The sequence below is a fragment of the Triticum dicoccoides genome, chromosome 4A (genome assembly GCF_002162155.2).
Source record: "Triticum dicoccoides isolate Atlit2015 ecotype Zavitan chromosome 4A, WEW_v2.0, whole genome shotgun sequence".
Classification (NCBI taxonomy): Eukaryota; Viridiplantae; Streptophyta; class Magnoliopsida; order Poales; family Poaceae; genus Triticum; species Triticum dicoccoides.
In genome coordinates, this window is record NC_041386.1 from 89,603,824 (window position 1) to 89,621,563 (window position 17,740).

The 17,740-nt window shown below is 44.8% G+C and overlaps 1 protein-coding gene across 1 annotated transcript; it reads right to left on the reverse strand.

Moving 5' to 3' along the window:
- Positions 1-11,709: 11,709 nt before the first annotated feature.
- On the reverse strand, positions 11,710-12,998 carry LOC119288720 (zinc finger BED domain-containing protein RICESLEEPER 2-like). Its single transcript, XM_037568277.1, has 3 exons — positions 12,956-12,998; positions 12,194-12,815; positions 11,710-12,112 (listed from the first exon to the last, which is right to left on the reverse strand). The coding sequence occupies exons 2-3, from the start codon at positions 12,792-12,794 to the stop codon at positions 12,057-12,059; spliced, it is 657 nt and encodes a 218-aa protein (XP_037424174.1). The 5' UTR covers positions 12,795-12,815; positions 12,956-12,998; the 3' UTR covers positions 11,710-12,056.
- Between the last annotated feature and the right edge of the window lie 4,742 nt (positions 12,999-17,740).

Here is a 17,740-nt window from a genome sequence, read left to right on the forward strand (position 1 = left end):
ACCCCATAGACACGCAAGTTGATCATTGATCCCCTAGCCGTGTGCGGTGCCCCCTCCACCATAATCCACCTCGGTCATATCATCGTAGTGCTTAGGCGAAGCCCTGTGACGGTAGCATCATCATCACCATCATCACGCCGTTGTGCTGATGAAGATCTCCCTCGATACTCAGCTGGATCGAGAGTTGGTGGGACGTCACCGAGCCAAACGTGTGCAGATCGCGGAGGTGCCGTACTTTCGGTACTAGGATCGGTCGATCGTGAAGACGTACGACTACATCAACCGTGTTGTCATAACGCTTCCACTTACGGTATGCGAGGGTAAGTGGACAACACTCTTCCACTCTCGTTGCTATGCATCACCATGATCTTGCGTGTGCGTAGGAAATTTTTGAAATTACTGTGTTCCCCAACAATGGCATCCGAGCCAGGTCTATGCGTAGATGTTATATGCACGAGTAGAACACAAAGGAGTTGTGGGCGTGGGTATATAAATATTGCTTGCCATCACTAGTGGACTCTTGATTCAGTAGTATTGTTGGATGAAGCGGCCCAGACCAACATTACGCGTACGCTTACGCGAGACTGGTTCTACCGACTTGCTTCGCACACATGTGGCTAGTGGGTGTCAGTTTCTCCAACTTTAGTTGAATCGGATTCAATGATCAGGGTTCTTTTTGAAGATCAAAAAACAATCGCTATACTGCATTGTGGTTATTTGATGCGTAGGTAAGAACGGTTCTTGTTCAGCCCGTAGCAGCCATGTAAAACTTGCAACAACAAAGTAGAGGACGTCTAACTTGTTTTCGCAGGGCATGTTGTGATGTGATATGGTCAAGATATGATGCTAAATTTTATTGTATGAGATGATCATGTTTTGTAACGGAGTAATCGGCAACCGGCAGAAGCCATATGGTTGTCGCTTTATTGTATGAAATGCAATCGCCATGTAATTGCTTTACTTTATCACTAAGCAGTAGCGACAGTCGTAGAAGCAAAAGTTGGCGAAACGACAACGATGCTTCGATGGAGATCAAGGTGTCAAGCCGGTGACGATGGTGATCATAATGGTTCTTTGGAGATGGAGATCAAAGGCACAAGATGATGATGGCCATATCATATCACTTATATTGATTGCATGTGATGTTTATCCTTTATGCATCTTATTCTGCTTGATTGACGGTAGCATTATAAGATGATCTCTCACTAAATTTCAAGGTATAAGTGTTCTCCCTGAGTATGTGCCGTTGCTACAGTTCGTCGTGCCGAGACATCACGTGATGATCGGGTGTGATAAGCTCTACGTTCACATACAACGGGTGCAAGCCAGTTTTGCACACGTAGAATACTTGGATTAAACTTGACAAGCCTAGCATATGCAGATATGGCCTCAGAACACTGAGACCGAAAGGTCGACCGTGAATCATATGGTAGATATGATCAACATAGTGATGTTCACCATTGAAAACTACTCCATCTCACGTGATGATTGGACATGGTTTAGTTGATATGGATCACGTGATCACTTAGATAATTAGAGGGATGTCTATCTAAGTGGGAGTTCTTAAGTAATTAGATTAATTGAACTTTAATTTATCATGAACTTAGTACCTGATAGTATTCTGCATGTCTATGTTGTTGTAGATAGATGGCCGGTGTTGTTGTTCCGTTGAATTTTAATGCGTCCCTAGAGAAAGCTAAGTTGAAAGATGATGGTGGCAATTACATGGACTGGGTCTGTAACTTGAGGATTATCCTCATTGCTGTACAGAAGAATTACATCCTGGAAGCACCGCTAGGTGACAAACCCGTTGCAGGAGCAACGCCAGATGTTATGAACACCTGGCAGAGCAAAGCTGATGACTACCCGATAGTTCAGTGTACCATGCTTTACGGCTTAGAACCGGTACTTCAACGACGTTTTGAACGTCATGGAGCATATGAGATGTTCCAGGAGTTGAAGTTAGTATTTCAAGCAAATGTCGGGATTGAGAGATATGAAGTCTCCAATAAGTTCTACAGCTGCAAAATGGAGGAGAATAGTTCTGTCAGTGAACATATACTCAGAATGTCTGGGTACCACAACCACTTGACTCAGCTGGGAGTTAATCTTCCTGATGATAGTGTCATTGATAGAGTTCTTCAATCACTACCACCAAGCTACAAGAGCTTCGTGATGACCTATAATATGCAAGGGATGGATAAGACGATTCCCGAGCTCTTCGCAATGCTAAAGGCTACGGAGGTAGAAATCAAGAAGGAGCATCAAGTGTTGATGGTCAACAAGACCACCAGTTTCAAGAAAAAGGGTAAAGGGAAGAAGGGAAACTTCAAGAGGAACAACAAGCAAGTTGCTGCTCAAGTGAAGAAACCCAAGTCTGGACTTAAGCCTAAGACTGAGTGCTTCTACGGCAAAGGGACTAGTCACTGGAAGCGGAACTGCCCCAAGTATTTGGCGGAGAAGAAGGATGGAAAAGTGAAAAGTATATTTGATATACATGTTATTGATGTGTACCTTACTAATGCTCGCAGTAGCGCCTGGGTATTTGATACTGATTCTATTGCTAATATTTGCAACTCGGAACATGTGCTATGGATTAAGCGAATATTGGCTAAGGACGAGGTGACGATGCGTGTGGGAAATAGTTCCAAAGTCGATGTGATCGCCGTCGGCATGCTACCTCTACATCTACCTTCAGGATTAGTTTTAGACCTAAATAATTGTTATTTGGTGCCAGCGTTGAGCATGAACATTATATCTAGATCTTGTTTGATGCGAGACGGTTATTCATTTAAATAAGAGAATAATGGTTGTTCTATTTATATGAATAATATCTTTTATGGTCATGCACCCTTGATGAGTGGTCTGTTTTTACTAAATCTTGATAGTAGTGATACACATATTCGTAGTATTGAAGCTAAAAGATATAAGTTTAATAATGATAGTGCAACTTATTTGTGGCACTGCCGTTTAGGTCATATTGTTGAAAGCGCATGAAGAAACTCCATGCTGATGGGCTTTTGGAATCACTTGATGATGAATCACTTGATGCTTGCGAACCATGCCTCATGGGCAAGATGACTAAGACTCCGTTCTCTGGAACAATGGAGCAAGCAACAGACTTATTCAAATAATACATACTGATGTATGCGGTCCGATGAGTGTTGATGCTCGCGGCGGGTATCGTTATTTTCTTACCTTTCACAGATGATTTGAGCAGATATGGGTATATCTACTTGATGAAACATAAGTCTGAAAGATTTGAAAAGTTCAAAGAATTTCAGAGTGAAGTGGAAAATCATCATGACAAGAAAACTAAGTTTCTACGATCTGATCATGGAGGTGAATATTTGAGTTATGAGTTTGGTCTTCATTTGAAACAATGCGGAATAGTTTCGCAACTCACGCCACCTGGAACACCATAACATAATGGTGTGTCCGAACGTCATAACCGCACTTTATTGGATATGGTGCGACCTATGATGTCTCTCACTGATTTAGCGCTATCGTTTCGGGGTTATGCTTTAGAGACAGTTGCATTCACGTTAAATAGGGCACCATCAAAATCCGTTGAGATGACACCTTATGAACTGTGGTTTGGCAAGAAACCCAAGTTGTCGTTTCTTAAAGTTTGGGGCTACGATGCTTATGTGAAAAAGCGTCAACCTGATAAGATCGAACCCAAATCAGAGAAATGTGTCTTCATAGGATACCCAAAGGAGACTATTGGGTACACCTTCTATCATAGATCCGAAGGCGAGATATTCGTTGCTAAGAATGGATCCTTTCTAGAGAAGGAGTTTCTCTCGAAAGAAGTGAGCGGGAGGAAAGTAGAATTTGATGAGGTAATTGTACCTACTCCCTTATTGGAAAGTAGTCCATCACCGAAATCAGTTCCAGTGAATCCTACACTAGTAAGTGAGGAAGCTAACGATGATGATCATGAAACTTTTGATCAAGTTACTACCGAACCTCGTAGGTCAACCATAGTAAGGTCCGCACCAGAGTGGTCCAGTAATCCTGTTCTGGAGGTCATGTTACTTGACCATGACGAACCTACGAACTATGAGGAAGCGATGATGATCCCAGATTCCGCAAAATGGCTTGAGGCCATGAAATCTGAGATGGGATCCATGTATGAGAACAAAGTGTGGACTTTGGTTGACTTGCCCGATGATCGGCAGGCCATAGAGAATAAATGGATCGACAAAGCTGACGGTAATGATACTGTCTACAAAGGTCGACTTGTTGCAAAAGGTTTTTGACAAGTTCAAGGAGTTGACTACGATGAGACTTTCTCACCCGTAGCAATGCTTAAGTCCATCCGAATCATGTTAGCAATTGCCGCATTTTATGATTATGAAATTTGGCAAATGGATGTCAAAACTGCATTCCTTAATGGATATCTTAAAGAAGAGTTGTATATGATGCAACCAGAAGGTTTTGTCGATCCAAAAGGTGCTAACAAAGTGTGCAAGCTCCAACGATCCATTTATGGACTGGTGCAAGCCTCTCGGACTTGGAATATATGCTTTGATAGTGTGATCAAAGCATATGGTTTTATACAGACTTTTGGAGAAGCCTGTATTTACAAGAAAGTGAGTGGGAGCTTTGTAGCATTTCTGATATTGTATGTGGATGACATATTGCTGATCGAAAATGATACTGGATTTCTGAATAGCATAAAAGGATACTTGAATAAGAATTTTTCAATGAAAGACCTCGGTGAAGCTGCTTATATATTGGGCATCAAGATCAATAGAAATAGATCAAGATGCTTAATTGGACTTCCACAAAGCACATACCTTGATAAAGTTTTGAAGAAGTTCAAAATGGATCAAGCAAAGAAAGGGTTCTTGCCTGTGTTACAAGGTGTGAAGTTGAGTTAGACTCAATGCCCGACCACTGCAGAAGATAGAGAGAAAATGAAAATCATTCCCTATGCTTCAACCATAGGTTCTATCATGTATGCAATGTTGTGTACCAGACCTGATGTGTGCCTTTCTATTAGTTTAGCATGGAGGTACCAAAGTAATCCAGGAGTGGATCACTGGACAGCGGTCAAGACCATCTTGAAATACCTGAAAAGGACTAATGATATGTTTCTCGTTTATGGAGGTGACAAAGATCTCGTCGTAAACGTTTACGTTGATGCAAGCTTTGACACTGATCCGGATGACTCTAAGTCACAAACCGGATACGTATTTTATTAAATGGTGGAGCTGTCAGTTGGTGCAGTTCCAAGCAGAGCGTCATGGCGGGATCTACATGTAAAGCGGAGTACATAGCTGCTTCAGAAGCATCAAATGAAGGAGTCTAGACGAAAGAGTTCATATCTGATCTAGGTGTCATACCTAGTGCACCGGGTCCAATGAAAACCTTTTGTGACAATACTGGTGCAACTGCCTTGGCAAAGGAATCCAGATTTCACAAGAGAACCAAGCACATCAAGATACGCTTCAATTCCATCTGCAGTCAAGTCAATGAGGGAGACATAGAGATTTGCAAGACACATACGGATCTGAATGTTGCAGACCCGTTGACTAAGTCTCTCTCACGAGCAAAACATGATCAACACCAAGACTCCAACATGGTCAAAAAACACCCAGACTCCATGGGTGTTAAAATCATTACAATGTAATCTAGATTATTGGCTCTAGTGCAAGTGGGAGACTGAAGGAAATATGCCCTAGAGGCAATAATAAAGTTGTTATTTATATTTCCATATATCATGATAAATGTTTATTATTCATGCTGGAATTGTATTAATCGAAAACTTAGTACATGTGTGACTACATAGACAAACAGAGTGTCACTAGTATGCCTCTATTTGACTAGCTCGTTGATCAAAGATGGTTAAGTTTCCTAGCCATGGACAAAGAGTTGTCATTTGATGAACGGGATCACATCATTATAGAATGATGTGATCGACTTGACCCACCCGTTAGCTTAGCACGATGATCATTTAGTTTACTGCTATTGTTTTCTCCATAACTTATACATGTTCCTATGACTATGAGATTATGCAACTCCCGAATACCGGAGGAACACATAGTGTGCTATCAAACGTCACAACGTAACTGGGTGACTATAAAGATGCTCTACAGGTGTCTCCGATAGTGTTTGTTGAGTTGGCATAGATCGAGATTAGGATTTGTCACTCCGTATATCGGAGAGGTATCTCTGGGCCCTCTCGGTAATGCACGTCAGTATAAGCCTTGCAAGCAATGTGACTAATGAGGTAGTTGCGGAATGATGCATTACGGAACGAGTAAAGAGACTTGTCGGTAACGAGATTGAACTAGGTATTGAGATACCGACGATCGAATCTCGGGCAAGTAACATACCGATGAGAAAGGGAACAACGTATGTTGTTATGCGGTTTGACCGATAAAGATCTTCGTAGAATATGTAGGAACCAATATGAGCATCCAGGTTCCGCTATTGGTTATTGACCGGAGATGAGTCTCGGTCATGTATACATAGTTCTCGACCCCGCAGGATCTGCACACTTAACGTTCTATGACGATTTATATTATGAGTTATGTGATTTGATGACGGAAGTTTGTTCGGAGTTCCGGATGAGATCGGGGACATGATGAGGAGTCTCTAAATGGTCGAGACATAAAGATCGATATATTGGAAGGCTATATTTGAACGTCGGAAAGGTTTCGAGTGATTCGGGTATTTTTTGGAGTACCAGAGAGTTACGGGAATTCTTATTGGGCCTTAATGGGCCATACGAGAAAGGAGAGAAAGGCCTTAAGGGTGGCCGCGCCCCTTTCCCATGGACTGGTCCGAATTGGACTTGGGAAAGGGGGCGCCCCCTTCCTTCTCCTTCTCCCCTCCCTTTTTCCTATTCCATGTGGGAGGTGGAATCCTACTAGGACTAGGGAGTCCTAGTAGGACTCCACACTTTGGGCGCGCCCTATGAGGGCCGGCCTCCTCCTGCCTGCATCCTTTATATACGTGGCCAGGGGCACCCCGTAGACACACAAGTTGATCATTGATCCCTTAGCCGTGCGCGGTGCCCCCTCCACCATAATCCACCTCGGTCATATCATCGTAGTGCTTAGGCGAAGCCTTGTGATGGTAGCATCATCATCACCGTCATCACGCCGTCGTGCTGACGAATCTCTCCCTCGACACTCAGCTGGATCGAGAGTTCACGAGACGTCACCGAGCCGAACGTGTGCAGATCACGAAGGTGCCGTACTTTCAGTACTAGGATCAGTCGATCGTGAAGACGTATGACTACATCAGCCGCGTTGTCATAACGCTTCCGCTTACGGCTATGAGGGTACGTGGACAACACTCTTCCCTTGTCGTTGCTATGTATCACCATGATCTTGCATGTGCGTAGGAAATTTTTGAAATTACTGTGTTCCCCAACAGGGGTTAGGGCCATGATTTCGAGAGGCCATGGATGGGATGGCGACGATAGTAGAGAGAGGCCAATGGGGTACAACGACGACGGAATGAAGTGACAAGATGAAAACATTTCCCCAACCATCATAACATATGACTTCATATCATACGCACAATCATATGTCATACACACGGTCATATGTGGTGAACTTCAAAAAAAATATGACAACTTTTCCACTACGAAAGATGCAACATAATATTATATGAATAGGGCATACGAGTGACAGGATCCAAATTCTACTTGAACCAACATTGCAGTAACACAACAGAAGTTATCAATAGTCTAGGTACAAACAAAATCTAAGATCTCCTCAGAGGCAGAAACATAAAGCAAGCAAACCCTACCATTGGTTGTAGGCTGCTGGTCAGGATTCACTTTTCTACTTGTCATCGCCATCAAACTCAACATACTAGCAACATCTCTCCGCATCCCAGTTGAAGAACTCTACAAGTTGTTGTTGTGGCAAGGGCGAGTATAAAGTACTCACCAAGTCCCATTACCTGGGGTGCTAGCACTAACAATACAGTGGAATGGTGAAGTGGTGAAGCCGCAAGCACTAAGAAACAACTACAACTTACGTCTAAACATATATAAGGTGAAAAGCATAATCCAAAGCTAAGGTAACCCATGAATTAGTCATCATACTCACTTGCCTAAGAAAACATAGCACTACCTTGTCCTTCCCCTCGCATTTCCCATGAAGAAGAAATAGTCAAGGGACTCGTCAACAAGTTTTATTTATTAGGTTGAAGTTGTTTTACTAAATGTTACCTAGCTCGAAGTTGTCCATAACCAAGGATACGACTTTCAAAGAGATTTAAACCTACAGGGGTGCACCAACATACCCATTATAGGCTCCATGTGCACGTTGTTCCCAACTGGGATCTTCCCATTACAGGCACCCATTTTATGAGCTGGTACCGGAGGTTCAAAGACAACACGACAACACTTGCTTGAAAACACCAACTGATGTGGCCCATGACTAGTTGAGTCAGGCAATTTCGAATGAAAGATCTTTACCGTTAACAATCCCTATTCCAAAAGCCATCCTTCCCTAAACTCCAAGGTCAGGGATGGCCCATCATAGTAAGAACGGTAAGGAGGAGGTAAGTTGGCCCGTTTACTCTTTGCTTTCTCTTCTACCTTTTCTTTTTTCATTTAATTAGACAAAAAATGGGAAAGCAAAAGGGGGGGTCAGACATGAAGTTTTCTTCACGGACCAATGCTCCTAGACTCCAAAATTTATACTTGGTTCCACAAATGTTTGGAATGTTTGAATTCAAAGTAATTTGAATTTAGTTCAAATGAGTTTGAACGAAGTAGAAGTTGAAACGGTCCAAAATTTATGAGAACTTTTGTGGAGGCTAGGAATGAGATAACATAGCCATGTGCAAAGAGATAGATCTGATGTAATTATTTGAGTTTGAAAAGATTCAAATGCTTTGCAACATGGATTTGAATTGGGTCAAGATATCAAATAGTTTGGGGCTTTGAAAATAAAACCAATTTTATTGATATTTTTAAAGTGTCACATTTTATTTAGCAGGTTATGACATAGATGATGACATGAGGTGCAAAACTATTTATTACATCAAAGAAAAACAACAGTATTTGGATTATTATGGATGTTACATTGCACCACTACTATCTTTATCTTGCATTTGCTAGTGGTGCAATACCACATCACACTTCCTTGGTGTCAAGGCGACTTGGTTTGGCAGATTGTTGAACTCCTTCATTCTCACTGTTCTTTCCTTCTTTGCCGATTGTTACATGCCTCACTCCATAATACACTCCTCATACCTTTTGGGGTTGATTTTCACCCCCCCCCCCCGCCCCGTGCTAGTTGCGTGCTCTATTTTCTCAGCCAAATACAACATATATGACGTTCTAAGGATTTGAAATAACTTTATTGCCAATGCATCTAGCTAGTAATGTAGCTTCATGTGAGGCCTCGAGCCCGATGCGCCAGGTGTCTTCCAGTTATTTGCCGACGTTGCCATGTCATTTGCTTGCATGTTGCATTTCATCATGTCATCATGAGCATTGCATCATCATGTTTTCAAACTTGCATCCGTCCAGGTCTCCCCGTTCTCTTCCTTGTCCGTTCTGAGCCCAACCACACTCGCACGCGCCCACGGCATGTCTGAAATAGTATTTTATAAGTGGCCGGAAAATGTTCTCGGAATGAGTTGAAAGTTGTCATGCGGTGTCGTTATAGTGTAGATAGGCCGCCTGCCAAGTTTCATCGCATTCGGAGTCCGTTTGACACCCCAACGGATAACTATAGCGACAGTATAGTCGGTCAAATCATCGGACATTTTTGGTCTCCAAAAACTGTTGCCGAGCTTTTGCTCTCTTTCCTCCCTAGACCGTCTACACCGTCCACTACCTACCGCCAGGCCGAACCTAACCTCTCTCGTTAGCCCGCGGCTCTCCTCGCAAACGCGTCCGAAAACTCCCCCGAACCCAACCCGGACAGTCTTCACCGTTGGGTCCGGATCATCCCCAAACATCTATAAAATGTCTCCATTTTCTTAATTGGACTTCATAACCTATTTTTTTCTCAGCCGTCCGTTTTAGATCAAAGGGCTTCCATTAGTTTGCTTTTAGATCCACTTGCTTTATAAACTAGACCAACCCTAAATCTAGGGAGATGTCCCATCAATCCCTCTCGGTCGCCGCCACTATCTTCCTCGGGATCCAGATCCACCCACTCTCCCTTGATTTCCCCAGCGAGCCAACCACCACATCACAACCGCCAAAATCCCGCAGCGCCCCTCCTTCTCCTACCCGATCCATGCCTCGTCCCTGGACCCCTCCTCGTCTCATTGTCCGACGACCAACGCTGCCGCCGGCAACCACCAGGCCAGTCCCTCGCACGCTGCCCTTATTCTCCTTCTTTTCTTCTCCGCGTCCCTGCTCAACTCCCTCTTGTTTCTTTCTGTAAAGAAAATGCCTAGTTTAACATGGTAGCACTACTTTTCATGTTTAACAACTCTAAAATATGATTTAGGGCAGAACAATACCAACTTTAAAATATGCACATGAGGTTTTACCGAAATTGTTGTTTGTTGTTCCGGCCTCATTTAAACTTGCCTAGATAGGTAGTTTTCTTATGCTTCACCATCTTGCCATGTTTAATAACATTTAATATTGTTGGGTACATAAACAAGAGTGAACTAAATAATTGTTGTGGTGTTTCATCAATATGCAACTCGTTGCATTTTGAGCTCCACTTAATTTGAAGTATTGTTTGTGCACTTTGCCATGCCATGCCTCATTAAACCGGACATGCATTATACTTGGTTGCGCATCATGCCATGTTTATGTGATGGTTTTTTACTATGTTGCTTTCTTCTTTTCGGGTTTCTTCTCTCATTAGCTTCGGTTTCATTCCAGAGTTGTGAGGATTCGTTCGACTACGTCCGTTTGTCTTCTTCATGGACTCATTCTTCTTCCTTGCGGGATCTCAGGCAAGATGACCATACCCTCGAAATCACTTCTATCTTTGCTTGCTAGTTGTTCACTCTATTGCTATGCCGTGCTACCTACCACTTGCTATATCATGCCTCCCATATTGCCATGTCAAGCCTCTAACCCACCTTTCCTAGCAAACCGTTGTTTGGCTATGTTACCGCTTTTGCTCAGCCCCTCTTATAGCGTTGCTAGTTGCAGGTGAAGATGAAGTTTGTTCCATGTTTGGAACATGGATATGTTGGGATATCACAATATCTCTTATTTAATTAATGCATCTATATACTTGGTAAAGGATGGAAGGCTCGACCTTATGCCTGGTGTTTTGTTCCACTCTTGCCGCCCTAGTTTCCGTCATACCGGTGTTATGTTCCTTGATTTTGCGTCCCTTACACGTCACCTGTGCGTTCGGTTTATTCGGTTTACGTGGTTCGGTAAATACAGTTTCTTGGTTTGTACGGTATTGATACTTCGGTAAATATGGTTTGAAATTAAAATACGGTTCGGTTTCAGTATATACCAAAATATTTCGGTATGGTTTTGGTACATACCAAAATAACCAAAGTTGACGCGAATTTGAAAATAAGGAAACAATTTTTTAGTTCTGGTTACATATTTTGATGAGTAAATATTTTGTACATGTTCAAACTTGAGAGTAAATAGCATCAGCAATTCAGCATTCAACCATCAGGGGCAGGGCCAATGGGCCATCACAGGTTCACATATACAAGACAAGTAGACAACCAAGCTCACAGGGCTGTACATGTTCAAACTTAGTACAAAGCAAAGAGCATCAACATTCATCCATCAGGCATCAACATTCATCCATCAGGGCCATCATATTCATCCCATCATGCATAGAACAGAACAAGCATAGTGTACCTTAGCATATCATAATTAGTACACAAGCATATATAGAAGATTTACACATTAGTCACTAGTTCAGTAGAGAACATGTGCATAACTACAGTTTTTCAGGTTGCGTAGTGCTGCCCTAGGGCAACTATTTACCAAAATATTCACCAGCATTGTTTCAGGCTTCATCAACTACCATGCCAGCCGCCTAATTACCAAAAGTAGTTTCAACCTTCAACGATTCCCATCAGCCTAATTACCCAAAATAAAATAGCTTTGTTGCTTCGAGGACACATCATTCAATGATAAAGAGGTCCTCGTTCTCACTTGAGGCTTGGAGATCTAGAACCCCTACATGAAAAACACAATATGATGGTTAGTACTCAGTAATAGCAAGGTGTGCTTCATGGTTTATGTGTCTATAATTAGTACCTTCTTCTAGTTTAGACAACTCCTCTAGATCAGCCTCGATGTTGATACGCTTACGACGGAGCCAATCTTGTGTAGAAATTAAGGCTTGGAGTGTCATCGGAGTCAAGGAGCTTCGAAAGCCATCAAGAATACGCCCACTAGTACTAAAAGCTGATTCAGAAGCAACGGTTGAAATAGGAATTGCTAATATGTTGCGAGCCATTCTTGAAAGAATAGGAAAGCGCAATGAGTTGCATTTCCACCAATTGAGAACGTTGAATTCATGACTATTTTCTTCTACATCTTCAGCTAAGTACTTGTCTAATTCAGTTCTACGACTACCATCACCAGTAGTTAGCTTCATCCTCTTGTTGTATAAATCTCTCATAAGCATGGAATCTGATTGTGGTGTTGAAGTCTCACTAGCACAATCACTAGATGCAGGTTGTGCTGTTGATTCGTTCACGCCATACAATATTTTGTATTCACCGAAAAGTGACACAAATGCAGTGTGTGCAGAACTCCATATCCTGTTACCTTTACTCATCCCATATGTCCGGAGGAACCTCAAACATTTCGAACGGCTCACTGCTTGGTGGAAGGCTAGGACCTGATATGCCATGACTCTCAACCATCTAATTATCTGAAGATGAACACAAAGAACAACACAACATCAATCAACAGAATAACACAACATCAATCATTCAATCGAACAGACCAACAAAACATCAATCGAGACTCGGCCATCTAAATATTTGTCTCAGTGATTGATTTCCTTATTACCTACGGGGATGGAGGCTGCAGCGAGGGCCGAACTATAGAATCGCACAGGAGGGAGGAGCAGCGCAGGGGAGAGCCGGCAATGGTACCAGAGGCAGGGACGAAGGCCGGAAGGCGTGGCATTGGAGAAGAGGTGCTGCATGCTGTTCGCGCCGCTGCTGGCTGATGGAACTGGAAGGAGGGCGGAGTGGTGGAGTCTGGAGCTCGTAGTAGCGCCGAGCGTGCCGCCGGTCGTGGTAACCACCGCTCGAGCGCTAGGTTTTGGCGCCAGCCGCCATCGTCGGTCGCCGCCACATACTCTAGGTCGGGGACTCGGGGAGGGGAGGGAACTGGAAGGAATCGCTCGCACCTGGTGGCGACTGGATAGGTTAGGTCGTGGGGGTGCGGCCGTGCGGGGCCTGGATAGGTTAGGCTGTGGCGTTGGGCTGAAATGCTAATGAGCCAGGGCCACCCAGAACTAGAAGTGTTCTTACCCTCCTACTGGGCTTGGGGTGGGCAGAAACGATATTCGGTTTATTCGGTAAAACCGAAAAATTTCGGTTTTATACTGAAAAAACCGACCTCCAAATGGTTTTTAAATCCCATACCATACCAAAAATCAAAAACCATATAAACCAAAATATTGGCTCGGTTTGGTATTTTTCGGTTCGGTTTTTTGTTCGGTTTAAAAATGCACAGAGTGACTTACGCGGTTGGGTGTTATGGGAACCCCTTGACAGTTCGCTTTGAATAAAACTCCTCCAGCAAGGCCCAACCTTGGTTTTACATTTGCCTCACCACCACCTACTTTTCCCTTGGGAGTCGCGCTCCCGAGGGTCATCTTTATTTTAACCCCCCGGGCCAGTGCTTCTCTAAGTGTTGGTCCGAACCAGAGCGTCGTGCGGGGCCATCCCTTGGCAACTTGGGTTATGTTGGTACCTGTACTCTTAGCTTATCCGGTGTTGCCCTGAGAACGAGATATGTGCAGCTCCTATCGGGATGTCGCCACATCGGGCGGTCTTGCTGGTCTTGTTTTACCATTGTCGAAATGTCTTGTAACCGGGATTCCGAGACTGATCGGGTCTTCCTGGGAGAAGGAATATCCTTTATTGACGGTGAGAGCTTGTGATGGGCTAAGTTGGGACACCCCTGCGGGGTATAAACTTTTGAGAGCCGTGCCCGCGGCTATGTGGCAGATGGGAATTTGTTAATATCTGATTGTAGAGAACTTGACACTTAACTTAATTAAAATGCATCAACCGCGTGTGTAGCCGTGATGGTCTCTTCTCGGCGGAGTCCGGGAAGTGAACACGGTTGTTGTGTTATGCTTGAACATAAGTAGATTCAGGATCACTTCTTGATCACTTCTAGTTCATGACGGTTGCGTTGCTTCTCTTCTCGCTCTTATTTGCGTAAGTTAGCCACCAAATATGCTTAGTGCTTGCTGCAGCTCCACCTCACTACCCTTCTCCTACCCATAAGCTTAAATAGTCTTGATCTCACGGGTGTGAGATTGCTGAGTCCTCGTGACTCACAGATACTTCCAAATAATTGCAAGTGCTGATGATACCAGTGCAGGTGACACAACCGAGCTCAAGTGGGAGCTCGATGAAGATCTTTATAGTTGTTTTGTTTCGTTTCCATTTGATCAGTAGTGGAGCCCAGTTGGGACGACCGATGTTCTAGCATTTGGGATTGACTTCTTTTATTTTGGTTCCGTAGTCGGACCTTGATTGTATTTTGGATGATGTATGTTTAACTTGTATTTGTGTGAAGTGGCGATTGTAAGCCAACTCTTTATCCCTTTCTTATTCAGTAAATGGGATCGTGTGAAGATTACCCCTCTTGCGACAAACCTACCATGCGGCTACGCCTCTAACTCGTGCCCCGACACGTGGGAGATATAGCCGCATTGTGGGTGAGGGAGTCCTGGATTAGGGGGTGTCCGGATAGCCGGACTATACCTTCGGCCGGACTCCTGGACTATGAAGATACAAGATTGAAGACTTCGTCCCGTGTTCGGAAGGGACTTTCCTTGGCGTGGAAGGCAAGCTTGGCGATACGGATATGTAAATCTCCTACCATTGTAACCGACTCTGTGTAACCCTAGCCCTCTCCGATGTCTATATAAACCGGAGGGTTTTAGTCCATAGAAACAACAATCATACCATAGGCTAGCTTCTAGGGTTTAGCCTCTCTGATCTCGTGGTAGATCTACTCTTGTACTACCCATATCATCAATATTAATCAAGCAGGACGTAGGGTTTTACCTCCATCAAGAGGGCCCGAACCTGGGTAAAAACATCATGTCCCTTGTCTCCTGTTACCATCCGCCTAGATGCACAGTTCGGGACCCCCTACCCGAGATCCGCCGTTTTTGACACCGACATTGGTGCTTTCATTGAGAGTTCCTCTGTGTTGTCACTTTTAGGCCCAATGGCTCCTCCAATCATCAACGACGATGCGATCTAGGGTGAGACTTTTCTCCTTGGGCAGATCTTCGTATTTGGCGGCTTTGCACTGTGGGCCAATTCGCTTGGCCATCTGGAGCAGATCAAAAGCTACGCCCCTGGCCGTCAGGTCAGATTTGGAATTTTAAACTACACAGCGGACCTCCGTGGAGACTTGATCTTCGACGGATTCGAGCCGGAGCCGAGCGCGCCGCACTATCACGACGGGCATGATCTAGCTCTGCCGCCAAACAGTGCCCTGGAGGCCGCACTCGCATCAGCTCCGACCCTTAATTCGGAGCCAACTATGCCAATCGAGGATGGGTGGTTGGACACCGCCTCGGGGGCTGCAATCTCTACGGCGATCGAGCCGAACACCAGCCCTATTCTCTGTGAAGCTCGTGACTCCAAGGAGCTGGACTCCTCTCCAGACTCCGAGCCCTCCGCGCCCCAACCGATCGAACCCGATTGGGCACCGATCATGGAGTTCACCGCCGCGGACATCTTTCAGCACTCGTCCTTTGGCGATATTCTGAATTCACTAAAGTCTCTCTCTTTATCAGGACAGCCCTGGCCGGACTTGTTGGGGATCGTAGCAGAAATTAAAAAATTTCTACGCATCACCAAGATCAATCTATGGAGTATTCTAGCAACGAGGGGAATAGGAGTGCATCTACATACCCTTGTAGATCGCGAGCGGAAGCATTCAAGTGAACGGGGATGATGGAGTCGTACTCGCCGTGATCCAAATCACCGATGACCAAGTGCCGAACGGACAGCACCTCCGCGTTCAACACACATACGGTTGGAAAGACGTCTCCTCCTTCTTGATCCAGGAAGGGGGAAGGAGAGGTTGATGAAGATCCAGCAGCACGATGGCGTGGTGGTGGATGCAGCAGGATCCCGGCAGGGCTTCGCCAAGCACAAGCGAGGTGGAGAGGTGTTACGGAGGGAGAGGGAGGCGCCAAGAGCAAGGTGCGGCTGCCCTCCCTCCCTTCCACTATATATAGGGGCGCGCATGCCCCCTTGGAGATCCCATCTAAAGGGGGGGCGGCCCCTGGGGGCAACGGCCCCCTTAGGGTTTCCAACCAGGGGGGCACATGCCCTCTCGGGGGGCAACGGCCCCCTAGGGTTTCCAACCCTAGGCGCCTTGGGCCCTTGGGTGGGGCGCACCAGCCCATCAGGGGCTGGTTCCCACGCCACTTCAGCCCATGGGGCCCTCCGAGATAGGTGGGCCCATCCGGTGGACCCCCGGGACCCTTCCGATGGTCCCGGTACAATACCAGTAACCCCCGAAACCTTCCCGCTGGCCGAAACTGGACTTCCTATATATAAATCTTTGCCTCCGGACCATTCCGAAACTACTCGTGACGTCCGGGATGTCTTCCGGGACTCCGAACAACTTTCGGGTTACTGCATACTAATATCTCTACAACCCTAGCGTCATCGAACCTTAAGTGTGTAGACCCTACGGGTTCGGGAGACACGCAGACATGACCGAGACGCCTCTCCGATCAATAACCAACAGCGGGATCTGGATACCCATGTTGGCTCCCACATGCTCCTCGATGATCTCATCGGATGAACCACGATGTCAAGGACTTAATCAATCCCGTATACAATTCCCTTTGTCAATCGGTACGTTACTTGTCCGAGACTCGATCGTCGGTATCCCAATACCTTGTTCAGTCTCATTACCGGCAAGTCACTTTACTCTTACTGTAATGCATGATCCCGCGATCAACCACTTGATCACATTGAGCTCATTATGATGATGCATTACCGAGTGGGCCCAGAGATACCTCTCCGTCATACGGAGTGACAAATCCCAGTCTCGATTCGTGCCAACCCAACAGACACTTTCGGAATACCTGTAATGTACCTTTATAGTCACCCAGTTACGTTGTGACGTTTGGCACACCCAAGGTACTCCTACGGTATCCGGGAGTTGCACAATCTCATGGTCTAAGGAAATGATACTTGACATTCAGAAAAGCTACGGCAAACGAACTACGATCTTTGAGCTAAGCTTAGGATTGGGTCTTGTCCATCACATCATTCTCCTAATGATGTGATCCCGCTATCAATGACATCTAATGTCCACAGTCAGGAAACCATGACTATCTTTTGATCAACGAGCTAGTCAACTAGAGGCTCACTAGGGACGTGTTGTGGTCTATGTATTCACACATGTATTACGATTTCCCGGATAACACAATTATAGCATGAACAATAGACAATTATCATGAACAAAGAAATATAATAATAACCATTTTATTATTGCCTCTAGGGCATATTTCCAACAGTCTCCCACTTGCACTAGAGTCAATATTCTAGTTACATTGTGATGAATCGAACA

Excerpts from the sequence above, each read along its gene's own strand:
- LOC119288720 (XM_037568277.1), bottom strand. The coding sequence starts at position 12,794 with ATGGCATATCAGGTCCTAGCCTTCCACCAAGCAGTGAGCCGTTCGAAA. Across the intron at positions 12,113-12,193 it reads GTTGTCTAAACTAGAAGAAG|GGGTTCTAGATCTCCAAGCC; the intron begins GTACTAATTATA and ends TTTTTCATGTAG.